The sequence below is a fragment of the Muscardinus avellanarius genome (assembly GCF_963383645.1).
Source record: "Muscardinus avellanarius genome assembly, chromosome: 3".
Classification (NCBI taxonomy): Eukaryota; Metazoa; Chordata; class Mammalia; order Rodentia; family Gliridae; genus Muscardinus; species Muscardinus avellanarius.
In genome coordinates, this window is record NC_137788.1 from 44,182,988 (window position 1) to 44,199,659 (window position 16,672).

At 39.7% G+C, this 16,672-nt stretch overlaps 1 protein-coding gene across 7 annotated transcripts in view; it reads left to right on the top strand.

Annotated features, from left to right (window-relative positions):
- Positions 1-16,672, top strand: part of OSBPL9 (oxysterol binding protein like 9) — a gene marked incomplete at its 5' end in the record, with an annotated part of 159,392 nt that overhangs the window by 134,213 nt on the left and 8,507 nt on the right. For all 7 annotated transcript variants that reach the window (XM_080691784.1, XM_080691785.1, XM_080691779.1 and 4 more), the window contains 3 exons: positions 6,460-6,572; positions 6,663-6,781; positions 12,601-12,686. In XM_080691784.1, coding sequence (XP_080547910.1) covers positions 6,460-6,572; positions 6,663-6,781; positions 12,601-12,686 — 318 coding nt within the window. The remainder of the gene's footprint in view (positions 1-6,459; positions 6,573-6,662; positions 6,782-12,600; positions 12,687-16,672) is intronic.

Here is a 16,672-nt window from a genome sequence, read left to right on the forward strand (position 1 = left end):
ATGTGATCCCATGGTGAGATGTGGATGAGTAAGAAGAAAGGAAATGGGGCTAAGAAGAGGAGGGGCAAGTGCAGCTGAAACCCAGTTAGGCCTGGAGGCAAGAAGAGCTGGGTTGAGAGTTGTAAGTAGTTTGGTATGACTGAGACATAAAGTGTAAGTGGCTTTAAAAAAATGCAGAAGTTGACAAGGGCATGAAAAGTCCTATTTTTTTTTTTTTTAATTTTGAACATTTTTCTTTCCCATAGTTATGCCAGCTATTGGTCAGGTCTGCATTTTAGAAAGAGTTGCCTAAATTAGAATTCAATGCAGGGCCCTGGATTATAGTTAGCGAGACCAGCCAGGGCCTGGTAACAATAGCAATGGAAATGAAGGAAAATATGGATTCCAGAGAAGATTTTGACAGATCTTGTGGTAGGTCATCCCTCATTAGAAAATATTTGACTTATTTTATCCCATCAGGTGAAAGCTACGTTTGTACTGTTGAACAGTAAAGGTTTTTAACATATGTTTGCATGTTAGCTAATATGCAAAATACTTGCCAGCCCTAATGGTAAGACTAGATTGTGGACTCTCAGAAAGAATGAATTCTAAATCTGTTTTGTTTCAAAAGTATGTGACCGTGAACAAGTTATTTTACTTATATAATCCTCATTTTCCTTGTTTGTAAAATGGGAATAATAATAGTTTCATTACCAAGGGATCAGATTATTTAAATGAGAATAATGTAAGTCAAGTGCTTAGTGTCTTGACACATCAAAATAGCTATTATTATAAAAAACAAATGAATATTTACTTTCATTTTATTTATCTTTGTCTTAGATGTATTTGGCTTAGTTTTTGCTAGGATTTTTTTCCTATTTTTTTCCGCTGTGTTGGGGTATAGTACTATTGCCATATTTTGGGTTCTGTTTGTAAGAAGTTACTAATTTGGTCAAGTGTGCACACACCTGTATTCCCAGTACTTGGGAGATTGAGACAGGAGACTCACAGGTTCAAGGACAGCCTCAGCAAGTAGTGAGACACTCAGCAACCTAGTAAGACCCTCTTTCAAAATTAAAATAGGGCTGAGGATGTGTAGCTCAGATGTAGAATGCCTGTGAGTTCAATCCCTAGTACCACACAGAAAGAAAAAAGAGAAGAGTAAGGGAGGGAGGGGAAGGGAGTGTGGGTGGGTAGGATGCCCCTGGATTCAATCCCCAGTATCAAAAAAAAAAGATAGATAGATTGCAAATTCACATGTAGACTTGTACTAAGTATTTTCGATCAGTCCTTCAGTCCTTAGACATTGAATTTTGGGGTTTTTTTTTTTTTTTTTTTTTTGGTGGTACTGGGGTTCCTGGAAGCCCTTCTACCTCCAGGATACACTCCCACGGGCTACACTCCCAGACCTATTTTTTAACATTTTTATGTGGAAACAGAGTCTCTTAAGCCAGCGAGGCTGGCTTCGAACCAGCGTGATCCTCCTGTCTCCACCTCCCAAGCGCGGGGATTACAAGCATGCGCCACCACGCCCAGCCTGAATTTTGGTTTCTTTTAATAAGAAATATCGTGTAGAATTGTAGTTCTCTTAAATATGCGCATGAGCTGAGAAATATAGCATTGATCTAAAATTGCATCTTAACAGCTCAGAACCTCAATAGTTTTAAGGAAAATGACTATTTTGGTTTATGAAGTTTTTTTATTTACTGTGTGAAATTCAGCTTTTGAATGTGGGAAAAGTAAAATCTATTGATCTAGGTGAACATAGATGGTTAAGACATGGAACTGGCTTTGTTTCACTTCTTTTTCTTCTTCTGTGTGTGTGTGGTGGGGATTAAACCCAGGGATGTTCTACCACTGAGCTATACCTTCAGCCCTTTTATTATCATCGTCATCATCTTCATTATTATTGTTTATTGCTCAGGTTGGCCTTGACCTGGATACTCCTGCCTCACCTCCCAAGCACAAGGATTATAGGCATATGTCACCATGCCTGGCTTGGGTTTTTGTTTACTTGTTGGTTGGTTTGTTTTCTTAATGTTGTATATTGAAAAATAAACTACTGAGAAATCATTATTACCAATTTGCCAATAGAAATTTAAGTTTAATTTCTAAAAAGTTGATGATAGAACCAGGCATGATGTTGTGTACTTGTAATCCCAGTACTTGGGAGGCTGAGACAGGAGAATTGCAAATTCTTAGACAGCCTCAGCTTCTTAGTGAAGCTCTCTGCAACTTAGTGAGACCTGGTTTCAAAGTAAAGAATAAAGATAGTGTGGGGCTGAATGCTTCTAGGCTCAATTTCCAGTACCTCCCCCACCCAAAAAAAAAAAAAAAAAAAAAAAAAAAAATATATATATATATATATATATATATATATTGCTAGTGTGTTTTAAAAAACATATAGAAGAAATTGCTAAAATAAAAAGTTGATTTTAAAGGGTTCAGTCATTGTTTTATTTAAACAAAATTAAAGACAATCTCTTTCAGCAGATATTAGCTATTCTAAAGAAAACCCAGTTGAAAGTCTCTTGCTAATGAACTTGTCTATCCTTTAAAAGAATGCAATTAATTATATACAGTAAAAGCTTGATAATATGTGGTTAGGTGCTTTTGTCACTGAGAGTTTTTGCCCCACTTTAGGGATACTCTAAACTTTTAGGAAATAGAAAAGTTTTAAGCACCTGTCATATCTACAAATTCATCTGTAGGCTAGGAGGCTTCTCCCATATCTCCCTATTTTAAACTTCTTTCTCTGTGCCTTCCCTGTACTTTACCCCATAACTAACACAGTTTATGAGTCTTCTATTCAGAAGAGTTTAAAAGTCGGACGTGGTGGTAAACACCTGTAATCCCAGTACTTGGGAGACTGAGACAAGAGGATTGCAGGTTTGAGCTCAGCACCAGCAACTTAGCAAGGCTCTTAGCTTGGCTGAGAGATCTTAACTTAGCAAGACCCCATTTCCCATTAAAAAATAGAAGTGAGCTGAGGGTGTGACCTGGAGGTAGAATGTCTCCAGCACCACAAAAAGCAAAAAAGGGGGGAGGGGGAATTAGATTTCAATTCTACTATGTTCGTCTTAATGCATACTGGTTCCTTTTCCACTCAATTTCACACTCTCCTTAGATACCCTAATCTAGAAGCACAAACTGGTAGTGACTACATATACTTTATTGGCTGGCACAGTGGTTTTTGTTCACTTGTTTGCTTCTTGTTTTTAATGTGGTTTTAAATCCCTTCAAATTCAGTCTTGTAACCTTGTCCTGTTTACACACTGGATTTTTTTTTTTTTTTTTCGGTACTGAAGATTTTACCCAGAGGCATATTGCCTCCAAGCTACACCCCCAGCCCTATTTTTTATTCTTTAATTTGAAACAGGATCTCACTAAGTTGTGGAGGGTCTCATAGGTAGCTGAGGCTGGCCTTGAACCTGTGATCTTCCTGTCTCAGCCTCCCAAGTACAAGGATTACAAGCATGTGCCGTCACACCTGGCCACACTCTATTTATATTCTCTGCTGACATCTGTAGCTCTGAGCTGTGATAGCGCCTCAGCATTAACTGCCACCACTAGTTTTCTAACTCTCAAGGCCAGTTTCTATCTACTGTTTTTATCTCTGAAGAAAGAGAACTTGAAAGCTTATATCCTTCCACTGTTGTTTCTAAAGACCTGAGTAATGGCCACTTCCATGTGAAGTATGTTAACTGAGCAGGGTCGTTTACACATTCATAAGGAGCCTGATCTGCTTTTGAAGCGGCTCCCCTGCTTTCCAGCCGTGTGACACAGGCAGGCCCATAGTTGACTCTCTGAGCATAATCGCCTGGGATTATTATGCTTCCCTTACATAGAGATGCACATTGTGTATGGCTCATTCTAGGTACACAATGCATCTGTTGATATAAGTACGCTTAGATTTTTAATTTTTTGTACTTTATGATCTCTTTATTGGTGCATGATAGTCTTGCATCATAATGAAGTTAATAGTAGTGGTGACATTGCATACAGCATTTGGTGGGCTTTTCCCTGGCTCCCTCCCCACTGCCCCCTTCCCCAGACGATAGTGAGATTGGCATTAGTGTTCTTATGTAGGTACATATTGTCAGTGGAAACGTTTCCTTCACTAATTCTCCTTCCTCTAAACCACTTCCTTCACTCTACTCAGGTTTTTCATCCATTATCTAAAGTCCCTCTGTATCCCGGTTACTTCCTACCTTCCACATGTGAGAGAAATCAAGTTAGCCCACTGCAGATAAACCTGCCCTGTACCTGTGTGTGTTGTCATAATTAACTGAGCCCTTAAATACTTTGGTTTGAGGTAAATGGTTGAATGGCTAAGGCTTTATCACATTGTTTCCATTTTGAACCTTATTGAATATTTCGCTTGGCCCAGGCATAGTTTCTAGCCGTGGGTAAAGAGGGGGGGGGGGGGAAGCACATTGCTGGGTGTGATGGTACATGCGAATTCAGTCCCTAGTAACCCCCCACTGCACACACACAAACACACACACACAGAAAAACACATAGATAGGACTTTTGAAATTTAACCTAAAATAAGATGTAATTTTATAGGATTTGAGGTTTGTAGGACAATGGATTTAAAAGATTGGCTATTTTGGTGATGTATTAAAGAGCCACAGAAGATTTGAAGATAATTTTCATGCAGTTTTTTTATTTAATGATAATTTGATTTCTTTTACCTAGGTCTTTCATGTATATTATTCATTGCCTCTCAAAACTGATGAGGTAGATGTTAGCTACAGTACCTTGTGATGTATACTACTAAACTACCAAAGAAATAGTATTTAGTTCCCTAAGGATTTTTGAAAAGCCAATCAAAAGAAGATACATACCCAGGGTAAACAGTGTTGAAATTAGAAACCACAGCATGATTCTAATTTTAATATTTTAGTGTTCTAATACAAGAAGAACCCAGAGGACTTTTAGGGCAAGGGAACTATCTGTAGGAAGCTGTGATGGTGGATACATGTGGTCACACATTTGTCTTATAACCCACAGAGTGTGTAGCACCAAGTGAACAATAATGTAAACTTGGACTATAGGCTGGTAACCAGTGCACCCCTCTGCTGCAGGAGGTTGACGGAGAAGGCTGAGCACATGCAGGGATAGGTTGACTATGGGAACTCTCTGTACTTTACACCCAGTTATACCTTGAACCTAAAACTGCTGTATTACAAAAAACGTTTATTAATTTTAAATAAAAGACCAAAAGGAGGAGTAACACAGATAAACTGTATATAAATAGAATGCATAATGTTTCTTATCTATTGGTTTCTAATAAGATTGTGATTATTATATTTTTACCTTTTTGACAAGTACCTACAGTGTGAGAAATCTGTTTTTAATTTTTATATTTAATAATTAAGCTGTATACCTTCCTGATTATTCATCAGTTTATATAGAAATACTTATGATCACAGATATAACTAATAATCTAATAGAGAAAATATTTTAGAGCCTGTTAAGTAATTCATAAGGCCATAAATTGTAAAAGTAGTTTTCCTTCTGTTTTACAATTACAAATACATCCTTTTAGCAACTGGAAAGAATGTTAATGTCATCGTGGGCTTTTATCAAAGGATCTCAAAAATACAGACAAGACATGTTTCTGAGAATTAGTAAGACTGTTGCCACTTCAGATGTTCTGGACATTGTTGCCAAGAACAGTGACATGTCCACATGTCTACAAACCCAGTCAGAAAATGGATTTTAGCATCTCTCCCTTGCCTTTCAACATTGGCTTGGTTGGTTGAGCAAAAAGCACAAGACAAAGCTGGGCGTGGTGGTACATGCTTGTAATCTCAGAACTTGGGAGGCTGAGACAGGATTGCAGGTTCAAGGACAGCCTCGGCAAGTAGTAAGACTCTTACCAATCAAGCGAGACTCTTTCAAAAATAAAAATTAAAAAATAGGAGCCACGCGTGGTGGCACACACTTGTAATCCCAGCATTTGGGAGGCTGAGACAGGAGGATTGCGGTTTGTGCACAGCCTCAGCTACTTAGTGAGGTCTTTGTAACTCAGTGAGACCCTATTTCAAAATAAAGAATAAAAAATAGGGCTGGGGGTATAGCTCAGAGGTAGAATGCCCCTGGGTTCCATCCCCAGTACTGCAAAGAAAAAAAATTAATTTAAAAATAGGTCTGGAGGTGTAGCTCGGAGATAGAGGTAGGTTCAGTGCTCAGGAGCGCGCGCGCGCGCGCGCACACACACACACACACACACACACACACACACCCAAGAGGCCTTGTCATTAGACCTCATGATTCATAGTTTGGATTGCAAGTGACAGGACGAGAGATGGGAGCATGTGTATACATGTATATAACCAGCTAACTATAAGTCTAGTTTGTTTGTCACTTCTCTGTGGATATTAGTTTTAAGTAGCTCTATAGGTTAACTTCACATCTTCCTATGATTCCAAACTGCTCTCTAGCTTACAAAGGTGATTAACTTTGTTTTAGTTCTTCTGGATCTGCCTCAGTCCTGACACACAGCAGCTCAGGAAATAGTTTGAAGCGCCCAGATACCACAGAGTCACTGAATTCTTCCATGTCCAATGGGACAAGTGATGCTGGTAAGGGATCTTTAAGCGTTTCACTTTTTTTCTCCTTAACAAATATTTGTAATGTGTGGCAGGAGTCTAAGAAAATGTGTTCTGTTTTAGACCTTTTTGATTCTCATGATGACAGAGATGACGAAGGGGAGGCTGGGTCGGTGGAGGAGCACAAGAGTGTCATCATGCACCTCTTGTCACAAGTCAGGCTCGGGATGGATCTTACTAAGGTAAGGACCACGTTTGGCATTTGTCTGTTTTATGAGGTAGGTGTGATGCTTAGTGATTGGGTAGTGAGCGTGCTGGCAAATACTGTAAAATGATACAACTTCTGTTATATTTGTGTCTTGTCATTTGTTATATATGTACATAAGTAAACTAAAAACCCTATAGAGGGGGGAGGGAATGGGCTGGGAACTGGGGAAGGGCTAAATGAGTGATATGTGCATGTATGCCTCTACCTTCTTGTACTCTACTAAGATGTATGACTACAATGCACCAATAAAAAATAATAAACTTTATAGATGCATCCATCTATTAGTAAGTGAAGCAAGAATAAATTCTTCAGAAATAGTGTATAGGTTGTACAGATTAAGATCTGAATTTTATTCGTGAAAATTAGAAATTATTTTGGGTGTGAAGAGTAGTTTAGGCAAAGCCTCAATAGCAATATTGTGTGCATAGAATCCAAATGAACAGCATTCTGATCTTGAAGCCAGAGGACCTGTGTTTGCTACCTCTGCTATTGCCAAACCAGGTGGCTGTGACCAAATGCTTTCCTTCGTGATCACATGCAAAATGGACACACAGTGGCCCACTCCACAGGTCCTTGTAAGGACTGGAAGAGGTAGTGAGTGTAGAATTGTATGATGCATGTATACAATGGATATAGAAACCTGGGGTTCTAGAGAGAATGCCCAGTTGACTTAGAAAACTGTTTTATGGGTGCCCTTGTATATGTCGGTCATATTCTATGATGTTCACACAACGTCAAACTGAACAGGGCATTTCTAGCAGCATCTTTTACTTATTTCTCACCACAGCACTACATAGGAGGTATTATTGTTAACTCCATTTTATAGATGAGGAAACTAAATTCAGAGTTTTTAAGCAATTCAACAGAGTCATATTAAGTAGCAGAACATTCTAATCTGGCCTGTAATTTTAAAATGTGTAATCTTAGCTGGGTGTGGTGGTGCATGCCTGTAATCCCAGTCAATACTTGGGAGTCTGAGACAAAAAGATCACAGGTTTGAGGACAGTTTCAGCGAGACTCTCAAAAACTTAGACCGTTTCGAAATAAAAATAAAATGGGGCCAGGAATGGTATCACAAGATGGTAATCCCAGTATTTAGGAGGCTGAGACAGGAGGATCACAGGTTCAAAGCCAGTCTCAGCAACTTAGTGAGGCTATCAGCAACTCAGTGAGACCCTGTTTCCAAATAATAAAATAAAAAGGGCTGAGGATATAGCTCAGAGGTAGAATGCCCCTGGGTTCAATCCCCAGTACACTAAACAAATAAATATATTACTAAAATAAGTAAATCAAATAAAATGGGGCTGGGGTATGGCTCAGTTAGAATGCCACTGATTTCATTTCCCAGTATCCCAAAATAAATAAAAATGTATAATCTTTCCACATTTGCCTTTGTTTTGAGGATTTGAGTTGTGTTTCACTTGGTTGAATTATTTTATTTATTTATTTATTTATTTATTTATTTTATTTTATTTTTTTGGTGGTACTGGGGTTCCTGGAAGCCCTTCTACTTCCGGGCTACACTCCCAGACCTATTTTATATATTGGTTGAATTATTATATACCTAGCTTTCCAAAAATTTAAGATTTTTACCTTTGTTATGACAAATCCAACTCCATTATAATAGTCTTTGTCACTAGTGAGCTTCATTTTGATTGTGGATTTAGAGAGTCATTAAGAAAACCACTACTGAGTTGGGCGTGGTGGCACAAGCTTGTAATTCCAGCATTTGGGAGGCTGACAAGAGGATCATGGTTCACAGACTGCCTCAGTTACTTAGGCCCTTCGCAAAAGAAAAAATCAGGAGTCTAAGAGAACCTACAGAATGGGAGAAAACCTTTGCCAGATACTCCGCTGATAGAGGACTAGAATACATAAAGAACTCTAAAAAAACATAATCCAAAAATAATTCCAGTCCAAAAAATGGGCAGTTGAACTGAATAGACACTTCTCAAAAGAAAAAATACAAGCCAAGCATGGTGTTGCACGCTTGTAATCCCAGAACTCAGGAGGCAGTTCGCGGACAGCCTTAGCTACTTAGCGAGGCCCTTCACAATTCATTGAGACCCTGTTTCAAAAATAAAAAGACTTAAGCCAGGCGTGGTGGTACACGCTTGTAATCCCAGCATTTGGGAGGCTGAGACCGGAGGATCATGGTTCGTAGACAGTTTCAGCTCCTTAGTGAAGCCCTCTGCAACTCAGTGAGACCCTATTTCAAAATAAAGAATAAATAAAATAGGGCTGGGGGTGTCGCTTGGAGGTAGAATGTCTCTGGGTTCCACCCCAAATACTGCAAAAAAAGTAAAATAAAATAAAAAGACTTAAAAAATAGGGCTAGAGGTGTAGCTCGGAGGTGCAGTGCCCCTAGGTTCTGTCCCCAGTACCGCAAAAAAGAAAAAGAGAAAAGAAAAATACTAATGGCCAATAAATATATGAAGATATTCAACATCATTAACAACCAGAGAAATGCAAATCAAAACTATTGTGAGAGCCAGGCATGGTGGCGCACGCTAGTAATCCCTGCGCTTGGGAGGCAGAGACAGGAGGATCGCGCTGGTTCGGAGCCAGCCTTGCTAGTTTAAGAGACCCTGTTTCCACATAAAAAGTAAAAAAAATAGGTCTGGGAGTGTGGCCCGTGGGAATGTATCCCAGAGGTAGAAGGGCTTCCAGGAACCCCAGTACCACAAAAAAATTAAAAAAAAACTATTGTGAGATTAGTTCGAATAGCAATCATCAAAAATACAAACAATAATAAACACTGGTAAGGATGTAGAAAAATGGGAATTCTCATACACTATTGGTGGGATTGTAAGTCAGTACAACCACTGTCGAGATCCTCGAAAGACTAGGAATTTAACTACCATATGACCCAGCTATACCATTTCCCCGTATCTTTCCAAAAGAATTAATGTCAGAATACTATGCCAATCTGTTACATACCCATATTTATAGCACTACAGTTGACAATAGCAAATTATAGGGCCAACTTTGGTGTCCATCAAAAGATGAATGGAAAATGAAAATGTAGTATACATTCACAGTTGAATTTTACTCAGCCATAAAGAAGAACCAAATTATGTATTTGCAAGAAAATTAATAGAACTAGAGATTATACTGAGATCAGCCAGCCTCAGAAAGTCAAGAGTCATATGTAGAAGCTAGAGAGAAAACAAAACAAAAGAGACTTCAGATAATTGAGGAGAGAGACCAGTAGATAGAAGAAAGGGATGGGGGAGGGAGGTGAGAACAGGGAGAAAACCCGATGAAGGAAACAGTTCAAATAATGCTATGTCCATATATGACGGTGTCACACCGATCTCACTATCAGTATGGGGGTTGGCAGGGTAACACATCAAGACTTGCGTGCATATGTTTATATCACTTTCAATCTCATATGATGTATAATTACAATGTACCAATAAAAGTATTAAACCTACTGTAATACCTCTTGATAATTAGTCCTGCATCACTTAACCACAGGGACATGGTCTGAGAAATGTGTTGTTGGGCAATTTTGTCTTTGTGTGAAGATCAGAGAGTGTGTTTACATAAATCTAGATGTTAAAGCTTACTATATAGCTATATAGGACCATTTATCCTATATGTGGTCTGTCTTTAACCGGTTATACAGTATAAAATTATAATAAAACAGCCGGGCAGAGCCGGGCGTGGTGGCGCACGCTTGTAATCCCAGCATTTGGGAGGCTGAGACAGGAGGATCTCGGTTCAAGGACAGCCTTAGCCACTACTTTGTGAGGCCCTCTGCAATTCAGTGAGACCCTGTTTCAAAATAAAGAATAAATAAAATAGGGCTGGGGGTGTTGCTTGGAGGTAGAATGTCTTTGGGTTCCACCCCCAATACTGCAAAAAAAGTAAAATAAAAAACTATAATAAAACATTTTATTCTAAATCTAAATGAGAATAGAAACACAAAGATAACACTAATTTGTGGAGCCCAAGATACTTACGAGGAGTGCACTAGGTAGAATTCCTGCAGGCACTTGTCCCCAGTAGTCATTAGATTGCATGGCTACTGCCCTTTTGTTAGTAGGACATTCTTTCCCAGAAGTGGCCTGCTGCACTGATGAGATCAGTCACTGGCAAGGGTTAAACGTTTGGTTTAGATTAATACACATCCATCCCTGCAACCATAACCACCCTGAACTGAAGCAGAATTCAGCAGGGACTAGGCAGTCACTAAAAATGTTTACCACAGTCAAGTTTGTAATTAACTCACATAATTTCTTCCTCCAGATAATCCTTATTTGGATTCATAGCCACTAAAAGCATATTATATTATGAATGATGTGATGGCAATAATTTTTTACTGAGATGTAAAAAATTAGCCATTTTAGCAATCTTTATGGTAACAAATGACTACATTCCCAATAGTTTCTGAAATAATTATTTTTTGTATGCATCTCAAAGTATAATTACAGTCATGCCTTAAGTTTGTATCTTATTAGCCAGGCATGGTGGCACACCATTATAATCCCAGTACTTGGGAGGCTGAGATGGGAGAATCGAAGGTTTGTGGCCAGCCTCAGCAACTTAACAAGGCCCTCTGTGGCTTAGACCCTGTTTCAAAATAAAAAATAAAATAGGGCTAGGTGTGTAGCATTCCCCTAGGTTCCATCTGTGTTACCACATAAAATTGTTTGTTTTGGGTACTGGGAATTACACCCAGGGACATTCTACCTGAGAGCTAGACCTCCAGCCCTATTTACTTATTTATTTTCTTTGAAAAAGAGTCTTGCTAGTTTGCTGAGACTAGCCTTATACCTGTGATCCTCTTGCCTCTGCCTCCCAAGCACTGGGGTTACAGGCGTGCACCATCTTTTTTATTGTTTAATCTCTATCTTTCTATTTCTTCCATATTCCAGTTTCCTGTTTTGTTTTTACTTTCCTCTGCTACATTCATGCCTCTGAATATGAAATTGAATGGTGCCAATGTAGTATGAATCTGTTGGTTCTCAGTCTCTATTTCTTATTCCTTTTGTTTATTCTTTAATTGCTCAGTTAAAAATTGATTTGGGAAAACAGGAGGGAGGTGGGAAGGGATCCAGGAGAAAGCCCACCAAGTGCTGTGCACGTGTCACTGTCACTGAACTGCATTATGACGTGAGACTAATGCATCAATAAAAGTATAAAAACATTTCTTATTGTGTAATGGAAACTGAATGCAAGTGTAAATAAAACTTATTCTTTGCATTCTAGGAGCTTATCATATGTTTGAGCATATAAATTTACAAGTAGGTAAATTTACTAATACATCTGTCTTGTGATTGTGAAATGGCAGCAGAGGAAAATGCACAAAACCCCGAAATCTGACAGTTTTTTTTTTAATTCCACATTAATGATTGAGTAGTGGAAGTCTCTTACAGTATCTGAGCTCTGTTTTTCTCTACTGTCTAATAAGGACAATAATATTACAGGGCCGTTCAGTTCCATGGTGTAATGTATATATGATGCCCCACAGGTAGGAGGCGCAGGAGGATGGCCGCCCAGTTTTTTTGTTTTGTTTTGTTTGTTTTGTTTTTTGGCTCTTACACTCAAGGAGAAAAGGAAATGGGAATTGACATTTGAGTACACAAAACCTGTTTTCTGTTATTCACCTGCAGGGCAGGCTAATGGGCAGTCTGGAATCAGGACCATTTGGAAGTAGTTTTTAGAAGCATATTTGGGCAATGTATGATGGGCGTTACATAATTGGAATAAGTGTTTTGAATAGTTTTGCAGTCTGTTTATCTGTGTTGGAATTTGATTCTCAAGGGCCAAATGTATGTTTTTCAGGTAGTTCTTCCAACATTTATTCTCGAAAGAAGATCTCTTTTAGAAATGTATGCAGACTTCTTTGCACATCCGGACCTGTTTGTGAGGTATTTTACAGAACCAGTGGTTTTCCTTTTTAGTTTGTTACTCAGTGGCCCTCCACAGGATAAATGGATCCCCTCTTAACTTCCCAGACAGTTCAGTGTAAAAGTGGTATTGAATATTTTGCAAATACTGGGATATCTTCTTGTTTAGGTTATATAGTAGTGGTTATGTTGGGGAAACAAGTTTATCTTTAAGAAAACACTTAAGAGTCTATTCATAGTGGCCAGTATTTATAGGACCAAAGTTATAAGCTTATTTGATTTAGACATTGGTAATCAATGTTAATTTATTTGCCCAGTATCCTGGTAAAGTTTGCTTAACTGAGTTCAGCAAACCTTTCTAAAGCACCTGTTATTTGCCAGGCATTTATGAGCCAGAGGAAAAAAAGAGTCTCATTTTCTGCCCTTGAGGAGTTTACAGTCTGTATCAGATTGTAGACTGTAACAGGTTTAAATAGAAAGCGTTGCAGTAGCGCAGTGTGTGCGAGGACAGACGTAATGGAAGGTGGATGGATTTGTAAGGAGGCAGACACACACTGCTTTACTCGTAGCAGGGCTTTTCTTTGTATTAGAAAATATTTTAATATTTCCTGCCTGACTGCATCTCTTGGCCGGGGATTGTGCCTTACTAAAGCCAGACACACATCTTGGAGGTTTCATAGTGAGTTGGCATAGTGGCTAAGTTTAATATATACAAATATCCTTACGAAGATTTAAGAGAACCACATAGCCGGTTCTCAAGAGGCATCAATTCAGAGAAAGATAGCAATTTTTTTTTCTTTTTTTTTTTTGTGGTACTGGCGTTCCTGGAAACCCTTCTACCTCTGGGCCACACTCCCAGACACCTCTATTTTTTTTTAAATATTTTTATTTGGAAACAGGGTCTCTTAAGCCGGCGCTGCTGGCTTCGAACCTTGCGCGATCCTCCTGTTTCCACCTCCCAAGCGTGAGGATTACAAGTGTGCACCACCATGCCCGGCTGCAATGTTTAAATTAATAGATAATTTAACAAAAAAGCTTTTATTGGTAATGTGCAAATAAAAGTGGAAAGTATCAGTGCATTTGATACAGATTTTAAATTTAAGCATCATTTTATTTGTGAGAATTAAAACTTTTGTGGTTTCTAGATTAATCACTTTAAAAATGCATAAATAAGCTGGGCATGGTGACAGATGCTTGTAATCCCAGTACTTGGGAGGCTGAGACAGGAGGATCACTCAGGTTTGAAGCCAGCCTCACCTACTCAGTGAGGCTTTCAGCAACTTAGACCCTGTTTCACAAAATAAAAAACAGGGATAGGGGTATAGCTCAGAGGTAGAATGTCCCAGGGTTCTATTTCTAGTACCACACACACACAAAAATAAATAGGCTGGGTCTCTTGGTACACACTTATAATCCCAGTATTTGGAGGCCGAGACAGGAGGATCGCATTGCAGGCTCTCAGCCAACCTCAGCAACGTAGGCCCTCTGCAACTTAATGAGACTTTTTTCAAAATAAAAAATTGAAAATAGGGATGGGGGTGTAGCTCAGAGGTAGAATGCCCCTGGGTTTTATCCCCAGTTCCATAAAATAAATAAGTAAATAAAAGCAAAAATACAGCTAAGGAGCCAATAGTTAAGATTAAATGGAATACTAAAAATACTTTGTCTTTTTTTTTTTCACAAAAGGAAATAATGGCACAAGGAACAAAGGGTAGAAAACATAATAAAGGTGGTTGAGTCAAGCCCATCTATATCAATAATTTCACTAGATGTATTCTACTTAAGAGAATAGCAGTTGTCAGACTAGATTAAAAAGGAAAGTGCAAATCCGGGCGTGGAGGCGCAAGCTTGTAATCCCCGCGCTTGGGAAGCTGAGACAGGAGGATCGCGCAGGTTCGAAGCCAGCCTCAGCTACTTGGTGAGGCTCTCAGCAACTTAGTGAGACCCTGTTTCCAAATAAAATAGAAAATAGGTCTGGGAGTATAGCCCGGAGGTAGGAAGCTTCTGGGTTCCATCCCCAGTACCACCAAAAAAAAAAAAAAAAAAAAGAAAAAGAAAAAAAAGGAAAATGCAAGCTGGGTGTGGTGGCACAAGCTTGAAATCCCAGTACGTGGGAGGCTGAGACAGGAAGATTGCGGCTCAGGGCCAGCCTCAGGTTCTTAGTGAGGCCCTCGGCAACTCGGTGAGACCCGGCTTCAAAATAAAGAATAAAAAAATAGGGCAGGGGGTATAGCTCGAGGTCAAATGCCCCTTGGTTCCATCCCCAGACCCTCAAAAAAATAAATAAATAAAAATAGGGCTGGGGGTAAAAAAAAAAAAATCATCCTGTGCCATTTCAGAGGAGGAAACTTGCATTAGAAAGGCGACTTAGTGAAAAGTAAAAGGTCAGGGCCAGAGGTCTGGGCAGTAGTACAGCACAGCTTAGCATGTGCCAGACCTGGGTTCAAGCCCCCCCTTCCACACACACACAGCCAGATGTGTTGGTGACACTTCCAGTCCCAGTACTTGAGAGGCAGAGACAGGAGGATTGCAGGTAGCAAGTAGTGAGGCTCTCATCAACCTAGTGAGACCCTGTTTCCAGAAAAAAACAAAAACACCAGTGTTGCAGCACAAGCTTTTTTTTTTTTTTTTTTTGCACTACTGGGGATGGAGCCCAGGGGCATTCTACCTCTGAGCTACACCCTCAGCCCTATTTTGTATTCTTTTTTTTATTTTGAAACAGGGTCTCATTGAGTTACAAAGGGCCTAAGTAGCTGAGGCTGTCCTTAAACCACCACGATGGTCTCAGCCACTACGCTCAGCTTGGCACAAAGTGTGTGTGTGTGTGTGTGTGTGTGTGTGTGTGTGTGTGTGTGTTTTGCTAGGGATGAAATCCAGGGGCCTTCTACCTCCCAGACCTATTTTATATTTTATTTGGAAACAGGGTTTCCAAATAAAAGTTTGAGAGCCTCACTAAGTTGCTGAGAGCCTCACTAAGTAGCTGAGGCTGGCTTCAAACCTGTGCAATCCTCCTGTCTCAGGTTCCCAAGTACTGGGATTACAAGCGTCCACACCCACACCCAGCTTGGCACAAATTTTTAATCCCACTACTTGGGAGACTGAGATAGGAGGATTGCAGGTTCACAGCCATCATCAGCAACTTAGTGAGGCTCTCAGTAACTTAGTGAGACGGGCGTGGTAGCGCATGCTTATAATCCCAGCATTCGGGAGGCCGAGACCAGAGGATCGCGGTTGGCAGACAGCCTCAGCTACTTAGGCACTCTGCATCTCAGTGAGAGACCCTGTTTCAAAATAAAGAATAAAAAATAGGGCTAAGGGTGCCACTCAGTAGTAGAATGCCCCTGGGTTCCATCCCAATACTGCAACAGAGAGGGAGGGAGGGAGGGAGGGAGAGGGAGAGAGAGAGAGAAAAGAACGAACATCAACATTCATTCAGTTCAGTTGGGGTACATGTCTTAGTGTCAGTCAAAAGAGGCTTTTAAGATGAGGACTATTACCAAAGACAGTGGGGATACTTTGTAATGGTAAAAGAAAGGATCAACTTATCAAGAATAAATAGGGCTCCTAAATGTGTGATTATATCTATTAGTGCAGCTTCAAGATCCATGTGGCTGAGCGGAGCTTGGTGGTGCATGCCTGTAGTCCCAGTACTTGGGAGGCTGAGACAGGAGGATTGCAGATTTGAGAACAGTCATAGCAAGTAGTGAGACTCATCAACCTAGTCAGACTTTTTTGTTTACAAATAAAAATAAAATAGGTCTGGAGGTAGAATATCCCTGGGTTCAGTCCTGAGTCACACATGCGTGTGCACACACATGCAGCTGCTAAATTCAACTAAAGGGAAAATTAGTCCCTCAGAAACTGATTGAACAAAATCAGTAAGGCTAACAGCATCTTTAGTCATGTTGATTTAACCAGCCTTCCTAAATATTGCCTTGACCGTTGTATAAAATACATAGGTGTTTTGTTTTATTTGCAGGTCTGGGGATGGAACTCAGGGGCATTTG